This window comes from Eutrigla gurnardus (assembly GCF_963514095.1).
Source record: "Eutrigla gurnardus genome assembly, chromosome: 17".
Taxonomy (NCBI): domain Eukaryota; kingdom Metazoa; phylum Chordata; class Actinopteri; order Perciformes; family Triglidae; genus Eutrigla; species Eutrigla gurnardus.
Window position 1 is genome coordinate 533,649 of NC_139928.1, and position 14,700 is coordinate 548,348.

Below are 14,700 nucleotides of genomic sequence, written 5' to 3' on the forward strand. Positions count from 1 at the left end.
ACTTCATGTCCTCCCTGATCAAATCCAGCAAGTCATCTGTTTTCCTCTTTCTTTCTTGCTGCTGTCGGTGGCCCTGTCTTCTTGGCCTCAACAGGTGGTCGTTCTCATCCCGGACACGGAGTTTGATCAAATCCTCAGTCTGCTCCTTGCTCTCTACAACAAAACGACATGTAAAGCACATTTCCTGTTATGTCAACATGCAAAATGATTGTACGATATAATAACGATATTAACAGTAATAATGATCCTAAGGTTAGCTCTGTATTCAATCCAAACATTTACAGTTTTACAGCCTAGAAATACAGCGGGGCTCACAACCCATCGTTAACGTTATATATTCAGCTGCGAGAGGAGCGAACTGTAGCCTACACAACTTACGAGTACAAATTAACTTAACAGCTCCACGGTTACAATAAGATATAAGTTACCATCGGAGCTTGTAACATTTGAAAGTGAAGGGTTTTAGGCTTACGTTACCTTTAAAGGCTAACGTTAACTGAGCTCCTCGTATCAACAGCCTTAAGCTACATCGCGTAGCTGGCCCTACATTCCGGTGGCTACACGTATTAGCATTATTAACTTCACGCATTTTAACACTCAAATGTGTTTTAAGGCCCCTTGAACGTCCGACGTTAAGCAAAAACCCGTTACTTACATTTAAATATGGTACTCGGCACTGCTGCCGGTGCCGGTGCTGCTGCCGTCTTTCGCCGCCATTGTTGGTTGAACAGCGGCGCGCAAAGCATCTTGGGATATGGGAGGCCGCGAAGGATAGTAGCGGTGCATCCTCCGAATACAGGGAAAAGGAGGACACATTTGTCGGCCGCATTTGGAGGAGCCTTCAAATTTAGACGAATTGGGACAGCCTTTGCGCAGCTCTGTGACGTAAGCAGCCTTCGAATGCAGCCTCCGAAGGCTGCAGACTCTGAATTGGGACACAGCTTATGTGTCACTAGGTTGCAGTAATGACTTGACGGGCAAAAGTGCCAGAAGTCAGTAAATGCAAGAAATGTAGAAAAAAGGTAAGAGGTTACAGTATTCTTTATGTTGCATAATTACATCAGTGATATGTATGGGTAACAATTATACTACATGAGAAAGAAATGTATTAACTTACGAAATATTCTTTGAAAAACACATCCGGGTCTTCATTGACGTAGACCACAAGGCTTCGCAGGATGCGCTTTCTCCTTACGTTGATGTCATCGGACTAAAACATGGGTGACAAATAAAGACATCTGGTTGTGATGGTGGTGCAGGAATTGGACTGTCTCATGTCTGTCCAAAATGAATATATCCCAAGGGAGACAATAAAGACTCATCATCTTATCTTAAAATAATATCTGCAGTAGGTAGCAACTTGCAAGAGGTGTTTTTTGTGTATGGTGCACTGCAGTGCATCCTTTTTGTAATTAGTATTTTATTTAATTTTTTCAACGTTACAACTTAACATTTGCCCTTAGTGATGATACATTTTTGAATTGAAGAATAAAGAGATTAAGCCAAAACAGGTAATAGAAATCAAACAGAAATAATTAAATAATAGTATAAAAAAAATACAAATAAAATAAAACATTTTAAAATGAAAAAAGAAAAAAACCCATGGATCAAATGTACAGTTTTACAAAAAGCACCATGCTCTCAACTGGTAGCAATTTATTGCACATATTTTCCCCATTTCGCCACATATTTTTCAGCCCTGCCATTGATGTTGAAAGAGATTTTTTCATATGATGCCACTTTTGCCAACTCCGTGCTCCATTCCTGGAAAGAGGGCTCACCTGGATTCTTCCAGTTTCTCATAATAATGTTTTCTAACCATTATACTGGTCTGAATAAAGTCCGCTGCTCCACAGTTCATTGTCATTTGTGGATCATTTAATATACAGCCTTGGGCAGAACTCTAAGCTAGTCTGGGTAATGTTTTCAAAGCGATCATGAAGCTTTAGCCAATAGTTCTGAATCATGGGACATTCCCAGAGCAGATGAGGAAGAGTGCCTTCCGAGCTGCAGCACTTCCAGCAGTCTGCATTATTCCTCAGCTTCAGTCGAAAACAGCCTGGTCGGAGTCCAATAAAAGCGATTAAGAATCTTAAACTGGATTAATCTAATTTTAATGTCTCTTGAAACCCTCTTGATGTTTTCACAAATACGATCACACTCTTTGTGTGATATCAATGTTCAAATCTGCTGACCAAGTTAGCATCGTTGCAATAGATATGGTAACTTTCTGTTGGAATATCATTGCATAGAAGATAGCAGCCCCAAACCCATTATTTTCATAGTCTGAGAAAGAAGGTTTGACTGTTGAGGTTCTATTCCTCTCCCTATGACAGTAACTAGCAAGTGACGCAATTGTAAATACTTCCAGAAATTACTTCTCAAATGACTTTATATTATCCCTGTCATACAGGTTTACTAGCGTAATAATTCCTTTGTCTACCCAATCTTTCCATAAAAAAGAGTGTTTATTAATACGTAGCTTTGGGTTATTCCAAATACAAGATTCAGAATTAAGATAGACATTGATATTAAAAGCTTTAGAAAACTTTTTCCACACATTACAGAGGTTGGATATGATAGGGTGAGATTTTACTTTGGAGGGTATATTTCTAGACAGAGCATTTATAGGGGGGAGAATAAACTCCGTTCAATCTCAAACCAGGGAGGGGCTCTCTCAGGTGGCAGTGTCCACTGAGCTATACGTCTCAGACAGAAGGCATAGTGATACAGGGCTAGTTTGGGGAGGCCCATGCCACCCTTATTGATTGGGACCTGAAGCCTTTCTAACTTTATCCTTGCACATTTACCATTCCATAAAAACTTTTTACAAATTTGGTCAAACCTTTTAAAGTACTTTTGAGGTATTGCAATGGGAAGACATTGAAGCAAATAATTCAGTCTTGGGATACAGTTCATCTTCAGGACGTTGACTTTTCCCCATAATGATAAGAATAGTGGTGACCATCTATTTGTGTATAATGAAATTTTATTAAAAAGTGGGTCCAAATTCTTTTCGATTATTTTGTCAATTTTTTGAGGGAAGAGAATACCAAGATATTTTATGCCTTCAGTAGGCCATTGAAACAGCCCCGCCTGAAATAGAGTTTTTGGCAGTATGAAGTCAATGGAAGGGCCTCTGACTTAGACCAGACTTTATACCCTGATATATTAGAGAATGACTTAATAACATCTAATAGTGCTGGGACAGATCTGGCTGGGTCCGAGGCAAGCCACAATATGTCGTCCGCGTACAGCAGAAGCTTATGTGTAGACTCATTTATTTTAACTCCCTGAATATTTTGATTCTTACGAATAGCTGCCACAAGAGGCTCAAGAGCTAGACAAAAAAGCTCTGGCGACAATGCACAGCCCTGCAAAGTGCCTCTACCAAGTGTGAAATAAGAGGAAATCAGACAATTTGTTCTCACTGCGGCCTGTGGGTCTTTGTAAAAAATATCTTTCCATCTGAGAAACATTTGACCAAATCCAAAAGCTTTAAGCGTTTATACCTCCATTCCAGCCTATCAAACGCTTTCTCAGCAGATAGCTGCTCTTGGATCGTTGGAGTCCTGCACCGACCACATAATATTTATAAGGCGTCTCACTAGAGCTGTGCGATATTACGATATATATCTTGTACGATATAAAAATGTCTACCGTAGAATATAACCCTCTGTCGTTTATATCGTAATTTTAACGTGTAGGCTCCTTGTTTAGCACTGTTGCTACACGCATTTCCACTGCATGCGTCTCCGCTGCGTTGCGTCTCCGCCACGCCAGCGGAGCAGATACGTTTCACTTTAGTCTATGGGTCAATCCCCACCAGGTCCGCTGCGCTGCGTGTCCGCTGCGCTGCGTGTCCGCTGCGTCTCAGCTCCGGCAGTCCGCAGCTCTCCGCAACAAATATGGGCTTCTATTTCAGGCGGATGCCAGACCACGGCGCAGCAATTCAGCACAGGGCAAATATAGCGAAACAGGAAGTTCGGTACATACTCAACAATAAAACTTTTCAAAATAAAACACTTGTGTTAATAAAACCACTTGACTACGTCAAAAAAAGTGCCATATATTTGCCTTTCATTCACATGGTTATCAAAAATAGTGCTGAGATGTGATTTATTTATTTATTTATTTTTTAATGTTGTCCATATCGCACAGCACTACGTCTCACGTTATCCGAAGAATTCCTTTGTCTAATAAAGCCCACTTGGTCAGGATGGATAAGTGACCTATGTTTTATCCAGTCTAGATATGCAAGTATTTTAGATAAGAGTCTACAATCAACAGATATTAAACTTATTGGCCGATAGCTTTTACAATCAGTTGGGTCCTTTTCTTTTTTAAGTATGAGTGTAATAATTGCTTGGTTTAAGGAGGAAGGTAATCTGCCAAATTCAAATGCTTCTGCAAGCATATTTTCGAATAAAGGTAATAGCTCTTCTGCATAACATTTAAAAAATTCTACTGTAAACCCGTCTTGGCCTGGGGATTTACCTGCTGGTAGGACCTTAATCGCATCAAGTATCTCCTGTGAACTAATAGGTGAATCTAAGTCCTCCTGTTGTGAGCTGCTCAACTTATGAAGGTTTAATTTGTCAAGAAATGACATTATCTCTTCGTCTGTTGCAGTGTTGTTAGATGTATAAAGATTTATATAAAAGTTCTTGAATACATAATTTATTTCCCTAGATTTAGTCGCACTTTAGTGCCACTGAAGATTTGGACTCTTTTTGTTTAATGTACCTAGCTAGAAATTTCCCGTTTTATCCCCCGATTCAAAAATAAAACAAAAGATATTCCGTTTTTTTGATATTATAATATTATATTCATATTTAAGGTGAGTCAATTCTTTTAAAACAGATTCAGATATATTCCTTTTTAATTTAGCCTCAATGTTCTTAATTCTCCTTTCTAGATCTGTGAGTTTAGCAGCATTGACCTTCTTATGAGAAGAATGCTGAATAATAAATCCCCTTAGAAAGGCCTTCATGGCTTCCCAGGCCACTATGGCAGAGGGAGCTGTAGGGACATTGGTCTCCAAATACAGCCTAATCTGGGCTCGAAGATCTTCCTTAAACCCCACATCTTGTAACAAAGATGAATTAAAAAAATGGGGTAATTTGTAGTCTGACCATTGCATGGTCTGTTAACAGAATGCTATCAATTGAACAGGACAGTGTGGCAGGCAGCAAGGGAAAAAATCTATTCTTGAATAGACTTTGTGGGCGCCTGAGTAAAAAGTATAATCTCTGTCCATTGGGTGGTTCAGCCTTCACACATCTGTTAGACCCATAGACGGAACACATTCTCTTAACAAGCAAAACAGAATCAGGCATTCTACTTAATGTTGGCTTACTTCTATCAAGGATTTGATCTAAGACAATATTGAAGTCTCCACCCAGAATTATGGGATATTGCCCAATATCGTGCAATTTACTTTCTAGGTCTATGAAAAAATTAGGGTGATCAACATTAGGTGCATATATATTGGCTAGTATCAAAGTCTATCCTTGTATCTCTGCTAGTATTATAATTATTCTGCCCTCCTCATCTTTAACCTCCTTCCTGAGCCCGAACTGTAAGCCTTTGTTAATTAATATAGCTACTCCACTTTTGGATGACCCAGCACTAAAGGACATGTCCTACCCAGTCCCTGCATAACTTAACTCATTCCTGTGGAAAGCAATCTGTTTCCTGAAAGAAAACTACATCTTGTTACTGCAGTGCATTCTTGTAGTTACAGTTTTTGTTTGGGCAAAAGCAAATGCCACAGCCACTTTTCTCTGATCACCAATTTCCTAGTGTTATCAAAACACCATATTTTCACTTGTTAAGTACTTTTTTAACTGAGCAGCTATAGATGAAAAAACGAAACCACCACAACAGTGAAAATGTATTTGAAGTATTTACTAACCGAGTCTTTCATTGCCAGGATGCACTTGATCTTTTGTCCCTTAACTCCTCTTTTGCACGTGAAGATCTCCATTAGCTTGTCCGAACTTTGATTGCAGTGGCTTAGTGGTGATGCGCAAGAACTCTGCATTCACCTGAGAAAAAAAAACAATGTACATACATTTTACTTTTTTTTCCCCACCATGAACAATAATAGAAATTGACAGCACATAAACATTTACTTACTTCACTGAAACAGAGCAGGCCATCTGTTTTTGAAGTCTCCATTCATAGACCTCTGCTCCACAACTTCTAAGCGTCTGTGGGAGTTTTCTCCATTTTTGCTTTTATCACTACTTCGTTTTTCATACATTATCCTGAAAAGGGGAGAAAAGTCAATAAGCACAATTCAAATTGAACATGTGAAAATTATACAGATCAACCTCTGCCAGCATTAAATAGGCTGTCTATTACTTACAATCACCAAGAGGTTGCCTCCTGTAGCATGGTACCATAAATGAAACCGCAAAGGATAAAACAAAAATATTAAGTGATGGGAAACTCAAAATTTAATCAAGAAGACCAATTTCTCTCACACACACATATATATATATATATATATAAGTGCTGTCAAAATTAAAGCGTTAATCTTTGCGTTAATTATGAAATATTTAACACGTTTTTTGTTTTTTTTACAAAATTAACACAGCTGTGTTTTGTTTACTTCCCGTGGCGGCTGACGTAAGAACTATGACGACGTGTGCCGCAAAGCCATTAGCCATTCGTTTTTAACGGAGTTCAGTGTAAGATTTTGGCTGAGGCTGCGGCGTCAGCTGGGGGGGCGGGGGGCGGGGGGGGATCGTGGTGAGCGATCGCCGACCAATTTAAAAAAAAAATATCCCGGTAATTTGTCTGCGTGAGAAACACTAGATGTGGCGTGTGCTGCTTTGTCCTCTGACAGTGTAAACAGACTGGTCTGTCTCAGTAACTGGCTGAATGTAAAGGAGGACTAAGCTGAATTGTTGTTCTATGGAGTGAAAAGGATTTATCCTTCTGACTTAACAGCAGAATATTTCCTCGTTCTTTTTGTCCATATTTGCATGTTCTATTGTGGCCCTTTTTGAAATGTTCTGTTAGTGCATATAAGAAATATGCCTTTTTCAAGCTGACAGTTTTTTTTTTTGATGGCCTTGATGGTTTCTTTGGAAATCTGTAGTTCACATGAGAGAATCTGTGCTTAAAGTTAAAAAAAGCTGCTATTTAACAATAGTATTTGAATTTAAATGCTTCCTTTGTGTTGATTCTACATAAATTCCATCATTTTACATTTAAATATCCATTATAACATACTTTATTCTTAAGAAGAAAGAAAGCGATTAAGTACGGCAAATTGTGCGATTAATTAGTTAATTTTTTTTAATCGATTGACAGCACTAATATATATATATATATCACTTTCAAAGAAAGAGCCTGCATATCATGTTTAAATTTAATCTATTTAAATGTGTGAAATGTGTAATTTACTCTGATGAAATGTGTCTTCATCTGTCCATCAGTCACACATACAGGGCTCCAGACTAACTTTTTACATTGGTTGCACTGGTGCGCCTAACTTTTTTTCTTAGGTGCACCAGCACAAAATTAAGGTGCACCCACATTTTTCATCGCGTCGCCTTTAACGCCAAAAGGTCACCTTTTTATCGCTCTCCTTTTACATAATGACACCCCCTTATGGCCTAGGTTAACTGCAGCACCATCAGCACCCAGAGCACCCGTTTTCTCCAGCCAATCTGCACACTGATGCCCAAGCGCAGTAAATGCTTGCTTTGTGGCACAATAAAAAGATCATACAGGTCACTAGCCTATAGATTGCAAATGGAAAACTGTTTATGTGATCTTAGCCTAGCCTAATTATATTTTTACTTAGGCTATTCATTTTTAATAATAATATTAGGAATAGGCTACTATACAATTTCCTATGCATGATCTCTCATGCTGTAATGTGGACCTTCAAACACTGTGCGTGTCCATGCTCCACCCGACATGTCCAATTAACATGTTGACCGGCCTCCCTTTATGCAAAATGCGGCAGTAGACAATAACGCACTCCTTCGTAGAGACGTCTGTGTCGCCGTCAGTCATGAATGACGTGTACGTGGCGTTTCCAACCTCCGCAGCTGTCTTGTTCTTTAGTGTGTCGGCATTTTTTTCATCAGAATAATTTCAGACTTAAATTTAGTGAACGGCAACTCCTCCTTTGCAATATTGTATGCGACGTTGAATTTTATAATCATTTCAGATTCCTCAGCGGACGTGATTGATACAGCCTGACGCTGAAATGCAGCTGGATGAGGGGCCACTTTATTAACACACTTATCACGGCATGTAGTATGCTTTTTGGACATATTGCGCTTTTTCAATGTCTCGATGCGAAATGTTGTTGACTCCTCCACAAACGCACTATTACCGGCCAAATGCTGACCGCACTCCCGACAATAAATGCAGTGCATTGAGTCCCTTTCTTCATCGTACATCAGCCAGGGAAATTGCTTCAACCAGTCCTGTCTGAAGGCATATTTTTGGGCTTTTTAATTAGTCTCGGGCGAGGCTTTCTGACTCTCTTCACTTTCAAAGAAAATCGAAGCGCTCATTGTCGAAGCGCTCAGAGTACCTGCTCTGAGCGCTCGCATTTTCGAACTGACACAATTTACAGCAGTGTGAAAAGGACCACAGCCAATCAGAGGCAAGGACCCGCCCGAGCTCTGTCTCTTATTGGTTTAGACCACGATACCGTCAGGAGAACATAAAGAGATGCTGCGCTTATGATTTTTTTTTTCACCCGAGCAGCGTTAGGTGCACCAGTGCGACCTACAATTTTTTTCAGTCGCACTCATAAAAATTTTGGTCGCATATGCGACCAAAATGGTCGCACTCTGGAGCCCTGCACACATAGCTTATTTCTCGCATAAAAATGTTTATATAAATTATATAAATTTAATAAATGGACCTTTTGAGTCATTGAAAAACATCTTTGTGGCCCTTGCGGATTTGTATTTGAGTACCCCTGGTCTATGGTTATAACACTAGTCAGAGTAACCACAGACACCAACTCAACTTTATTCTCCGTCCTGTATCGTAGCTAGCCAGCCCTTAATTTCCAACTTCACTTCACTGACGGTAAAACACGGTCCGTTAACAGCAAGCTTTATAAATACAACAAAAAAAGTACTCACCATTGAGGGTAAAATAAACAGCTTTGGGTGTCTCCGCACAATAGTATCTCGCGCAGCAGTGTCGATGGAAGATGTCCGACTCCGAGAAGAAGGAAGCAAAAAGACCGGGAGAAACAGACGCGGGTGCTGATGCCTCGCACATGCACAATGGGTGGTCCCAATTCAAATGAAACTCAGTTGTTTTGCGTTTGTGAACGTCAATGTGAAACTAGTATAGTATCTCAATTAAATGTACATGTATAAGTGTTTTAATAAATTTGTTTTCAGTAAATCAAAGACCAATTAAATGTGTCGCATCTAAGAAGGGCCTGAATCAGTTTTTTGAGTGTGTAGTTTTGTACTACTGTGTATAATAATTGAGATCACCTCGCATGCGGGAATAATTAAGACTTGAGGAGAAATTATACAGTGGGAGACGCTGTGTCCGTCCAACTTCCAATAAGTCACCTCATCCGATCATATTTTTATCTGAATTAAGACAACAAACACATTCCACTGTCCACGCTAACCTGATTTTATTTTTTATTTTTTTAACCGACTACCGAAAAGTTTAATCGGTTAACGTTGATATGGTCAACCACCGGTCAAACAGTCACTGGTTAACATCCCTACTTGCTACATAACATTAAAACAACAGTACGATGGCATATTAGGGTCACTGTCATTAACAAAAAACGGAGCCAAGAGAAAAGTTGCAGATTTGCTAGTTTTAAAGTAGCAAATTTGCTACCCTCCTCCTCTCCTACATCTCTCTCTTCATTAGCTACATATATCCCTTCCTGACCCTCTCTTGATGCTTCAGCTGCTACAGCAGCACTGGTTGAATTCTGGCAATGTTCGATTAGAGCCGTCCCAAACGATTATTTTTCAAACGAATAATTTACGATTATATTTTCGATTAATTAACTAATCTAGTGATTATTTTTTCGATTAATTTTTCAGTTATCAATTAGTTCACATTACTTGATCAATGTAACTATTCAGCTCTATAATTAAATAAGATTTAACCCATTTTAAATAAAATAAATTAAAATCAATATGTGGCGGTCAATGTTGATATTGTGGCAGGCCACCACAAATAAATCAATGTAATGGAAACACTGGTATTTACCGTATTCACGAAACGGAGGGGCGATGTTTTTTGCTTTTTCACCCTTGGACCTATTTTCAAAAAAGTGCGTTTACAGGGTCCATGTACGTTGCGGCCATCCGACTTTCATTTGGAAGTCCACAATCAGAAAACGAATAACGAGTTGTTTCCCGTTTTTCGCTTCAAAATAAAACGAAAAATGGAAAGTGACTCCTATCCCGTTATACGTTTTAAAATTGGAAAACGAGAAACGGAAAACGACTCGTTAACTGATATTAGATACTGTGTTCATGAATGGGAATCTTTTTTAATGACCCGGAAGGGCGCCGTGTTATGCCGCGAAAATCTGATCCGTAGACTGATTTCAATGTCTTTATTTGAATATTCCGATTTTATAACAGCCAGGAGGTCAAGTGGGATGTCTTGTGGCGCCACGGCAAAATTTGAACGACAAATTTAAATCTGGACGACAAATATTTAATTTGATTTAATTTAATTTAATTTTTCATGATTTTTCATGTCATTGTGTCCAGATTTTGCCCGGCAAATTTGAAGACAAAGAACAAACCATAAAATCCATCTTTCGGACATAGCCATGGACAGTTATATTTTATTCAGAGGTGCCAAGAGACTGAACGTTAGGGAGGATGACATCCAGCCATTGTCTACCGCTTTATCCTGTATTCAGGTTCAAGAAGGGGCTGGAGCCGATCCCAGCTGTCATTGGGCGAAGTCGGGTTACACTCTGGACATGTCGCCAGTCCATCGCAGGGCCAACATACAGACAACCATTCACGCTCACATTCACACCTACGGGCAATTTACAGTCATCAATTAACCTAACCCCATCCTGCATGTCTTTGGACTGTGGGAGGAAGCCGGAGAACCCAGAGAGAACCCACACGTACACGGGGAGAACATGCAAACTCCACACAGAAGGAACCCGGGCCCCACCCGGGAATCGAAACCGGGACCCTCTTGCTGTGAGGCGACAGCGCTACCCACTACACCACCGTGTAGACCCCGGAGGATGACATGACTCTCACAAAAATTTCAAGAATTTTCCAGGTTCAGTTCTCAATGTGTCATAGTTTTGCACACAAGTAAATTCATGCTAGGTGTAAAAGGTTGATTAGCCGAGGTTATGCCAGAGATTTAAAAAAATACATACGGCTCCCTGCCGTGTGTCTGTGTGTGTGTCTGTGTGTGTGTGTTTGTGTATAGATATAGTCTGGTCTGAGCTACACTATCGATTAACAAGGGCGCCGGAAGGAAGCGGGCTCCGTTCTGCGGTGGCTGGTGTGAACTGGGCAACGGTCCTCGAGCAGCCCCCCTCTCCACTGCAATCTGCCCCCCTTTCTTCCGTCTCACCTGCACCTGAAAAAAAATCTTTATATTAAAGGAAAACACCACCGCATTTCCATACTGAACTATGTTCTGCTCTGATCTTAGACGAGGTGATATATACCTCCCTCTCCTCTGTGCGTGCACTCAATGGCTCTTGCGCGCACTCCGCGCAGCGCTAATTTGCTAGCATGTAGCTTGTCCCAGTATATTCCTTAGGATCCAAAGGGGGGTGAAGTTAGAAGCGACCAAGCACTTCCACGTTGTCCCTATTTAAATACGGTTACGTGAGTAGTTACACGACCCAAGTTTGGTTACACAAAATGAAACATGCCAATTTTTCTAAGCGGATAACAAGGATAACTATATAGTATGGCGGAATAACAACTGGAAGCACTTCGACGTCGGCGCAGTAATATCATCACTCAAAACATGACGGGACTATATACCTTCTGCTTGTTTTCACAACCCTGTACGATGCACGTTATAACCATGATGTTTGATTGTTCACAAACTATCTTACTACAACCTGATGCTTCCTCAACTGTGCACAAACTACTACAGCTGGTGCAGGCGACGGCGTGCAGGTCACGTAGGTTCTATTGACGGAAGTAAGAGGGGGAGCGGAGTGATGATATTACTGCGCCGACGTCGAAGTGCTTCCAGTTGTTATTCCGCCATACTATATAGTTATCCTTGTTATCCGCTTAGAAAAATTGGCATGTTTCATTTTGTGTAACCAAACTTGGGTCGTGTAACTACTCACGTAACCGTATTTAAATAGGGACAACGTGGAAGTGCTTGGTCGCTTCTAACTTCACCCCCCTTTGGATCCTAAGGACAAGCTACATGCTAGCAAATTAGCGTTACGCGGAGTGCGCGCAAGAGCCATTGAGTGCACGCACAGAGGAGAGGGAGGTATTTATCACCTCGTCTAAGATCAGAGCAGAACATAGTTCAGTATGGAAATGCGGTGGTGTTTTCCTTTAAGTTGTCTGTCACCCGTGATATTTTTTTTTCTTTTCTTCGGTGGCGCCATAGTTGGTTAGTAGGGCTGGGGGTAAACGATTATTTTTAAAACGATTAATCGGGCGATTATTTTATCGATTAGTCGACTAATCTAACGACTAATTGGACGATTAGTCTAACGATTATTTTTTTGTTTTTCGATTAATAAAAACCATAATGTATCTCAAATAAATACAAAAAAAATCTTAATATAGTTTATTAAACGACACTGTTTTGCACAGCAAAATAAAAAATATAGAATAAAATTATACAAAATAAAAAGGCCAGCGTGTTTACTCTTACAGTCCAACAAAAATCACTCCTATTAATTCATTCATGACCACTGTGGACCAGCTTACATGCAGCGCTGGCCAGGACATTGCTTGGCTCCGTTAGTTTACATTAGCGAACTAGCGTAGCTACACGGTACATACTATAAGCTGGCTAACGTTAGTCTAATGTTATGTCTGACTTGTAAACGACCACAACATGAGTTAGCTCTCTGTGCAGTTTGTTCGTGCCGGGTTAGTAGCGGCTAGATAGCTGTGTTCTGCAGCCGTAAGCTAGCTACCATTCCAGCCAACATTAAATGCTAACAAACGTTAACTAACACACAGCTGTCTAGCCGCTAGTAGCGAGCTAACATTAACTACTAACCAACCTAGCACGAGCAAACTGCATGGAGAGCTAAGATAGTTAGCTAGCACTACCGAAGTGCACGGAACTCAAGCTGCACAACACACTACACGGACGAATTTAGCCAAAGTTAGAACTCCACGGGAGACAAGGGGGTGCCTTCGCTGTGAGTGAGTCTACGTGTATAATTCAGTGAGAACGCGAGGGGCGAGTAGCAACGTATCTGATGCGGCTTTAGATGCTCCAACATCGCTGTTGTGCTGGTGTGGTATGCCAACTCCATTTGGCAAAGACTGCAAATAATGACGCCTTTGCGCTTGGGACTAAATTTATTTATTTGGGCTTTTTGCAGTGCTTTGTTGCCAATCCTGTGTAGAGGTTGCAGTTTCAGTCTCCATTCTGTAAAGTGCGTTTGCGAACTGTTTGTTTTGGGTGACTCACGTGTGCATGGCGACGCGTCGACGACAAAATATGACGTCGACAATACTTTGAAGTTGGCGCATCGACGCGTTGCTCCAGGCCTACGATGCTTCAACGACAAAATATGACATTGACGATATTTTGAAGTCAACGCCATCGACGCGTCGCTACAGGCCTATTTGTTAGCTAACAAACCTTAAACATCCCAGAATATATGCCCGCGCTGTACTCGCATCGTTACCAGGCAACGCAGCAGGTTGACTCGCGTTGCGCTGCACAGAGACGCTCCTAATGTAAATGATTGATTTATGAATGAATTGATGGGTGGCTTATTTTTGGCATATTGATTTTTTTTTCAACAGTTTGTCAACCATACATTTGATCACTGGTGAATATGTTCAGCAGATATCGATATTATGGTAGCATTTGAATTGTGAAGCATTAAACACTGAGGTTGTTTTTGACTATGTGAGTCAACAGGTTCAGGTGATTGACCACCTGTCAGGTGATATTCCTTCACCTCTTACCTGATCAAAATGCAGCAATAAAGTCAGCAAAGCCAAAAGAACATAAGCATTTACACTACAATTTACACCACACATTTAAAATGCATTCGTGGCAAATCACATTTTGTATTTCACATGGATTTGCCTCTTTGATTTTTGTTGCTTCAAAATTAACCAGTGAGATACCAGTTGATGTGTGTCGGGCTATCTGAAGCAAAATTCACTGGAACTGACATTCCTTATTTGAACAGAACCACTTGATGTGAATTGTCTAATGTCCGGGTGGAAACTGAAGCGTCCCCTGTCTTCTTTGTGCTTCCAGGTTGGCGAGGTCAAGAGCCTGCTGCACAAGTTGGAAATCATCACAAAGGTCCTGAGTGCCTGTCAGTGTGTCTTTGCTGTGTGTGATGGTCACCTGGTAACTGGCGTTGCCTCTGCGCCTGTGGTGAATGGCTGTGAGCAGAGGGGGTTTCGCCTTCTGGGTTGGTTGTATCCGCAGCCACAGCAGAAGGCAAGCCATCAAAAAACGCAGCTGGAGTTTCAGTCAGGTAATAATGCTATTTATGAA

At 40.6% G+C, this 14,700-nt stretch overlaps 1 protein-coding gene and 2 long non-coding RNA genes across 4 annotated transcripts in view; 1 reads left to right on the forward strand and 2 right to left on the reverse strand.

The window, feature by feature from the left end:
* Window positions 1-14,700, reverse strand: part of LOC311027569 — a 224,310-nt gene that overhangs the window by 22,217 nt on the left and 187,393 nt on the right. The window lies entirely within an intron of this gene.
* Window positions 1-14,700, forward strand: part of cUnh6orf136 (chromosome Un C6orf136 homolog) — a 61,599-nt gene that overhangs the window by 13,158 nt on the left and 33,741 nt on the right. For both annotated transcript variants that reach the window (XM_084031598.1, XM_084031599.1), the window contains exon 2: window positions 14,455-14,680. In XM_084031598.1, coding sequence (XP_083887724.1) covers window positions 14,582-14,680 — 99 coding nt within the window. In that variant the 5' untranslated portion in view covers window positions 14,455-14,581. The remainder of the gene's footprint in view (window positions 1-14,454; window positions 14,681-14,700) is intronic.
* On the reverse strand, window positions 999-6,671 carry LOC311028030. The gene is made up of 3 exons (XR_014598675.1): window positions 6,142-6,671; window positions 5,918-6,050; window positions 999-1,210 (listed from the first exon to the last, which is right to left on the reverse strand). It is a non-coding gene; the product is annotated as an uncharacterized lncRNA (long non-coding RNA).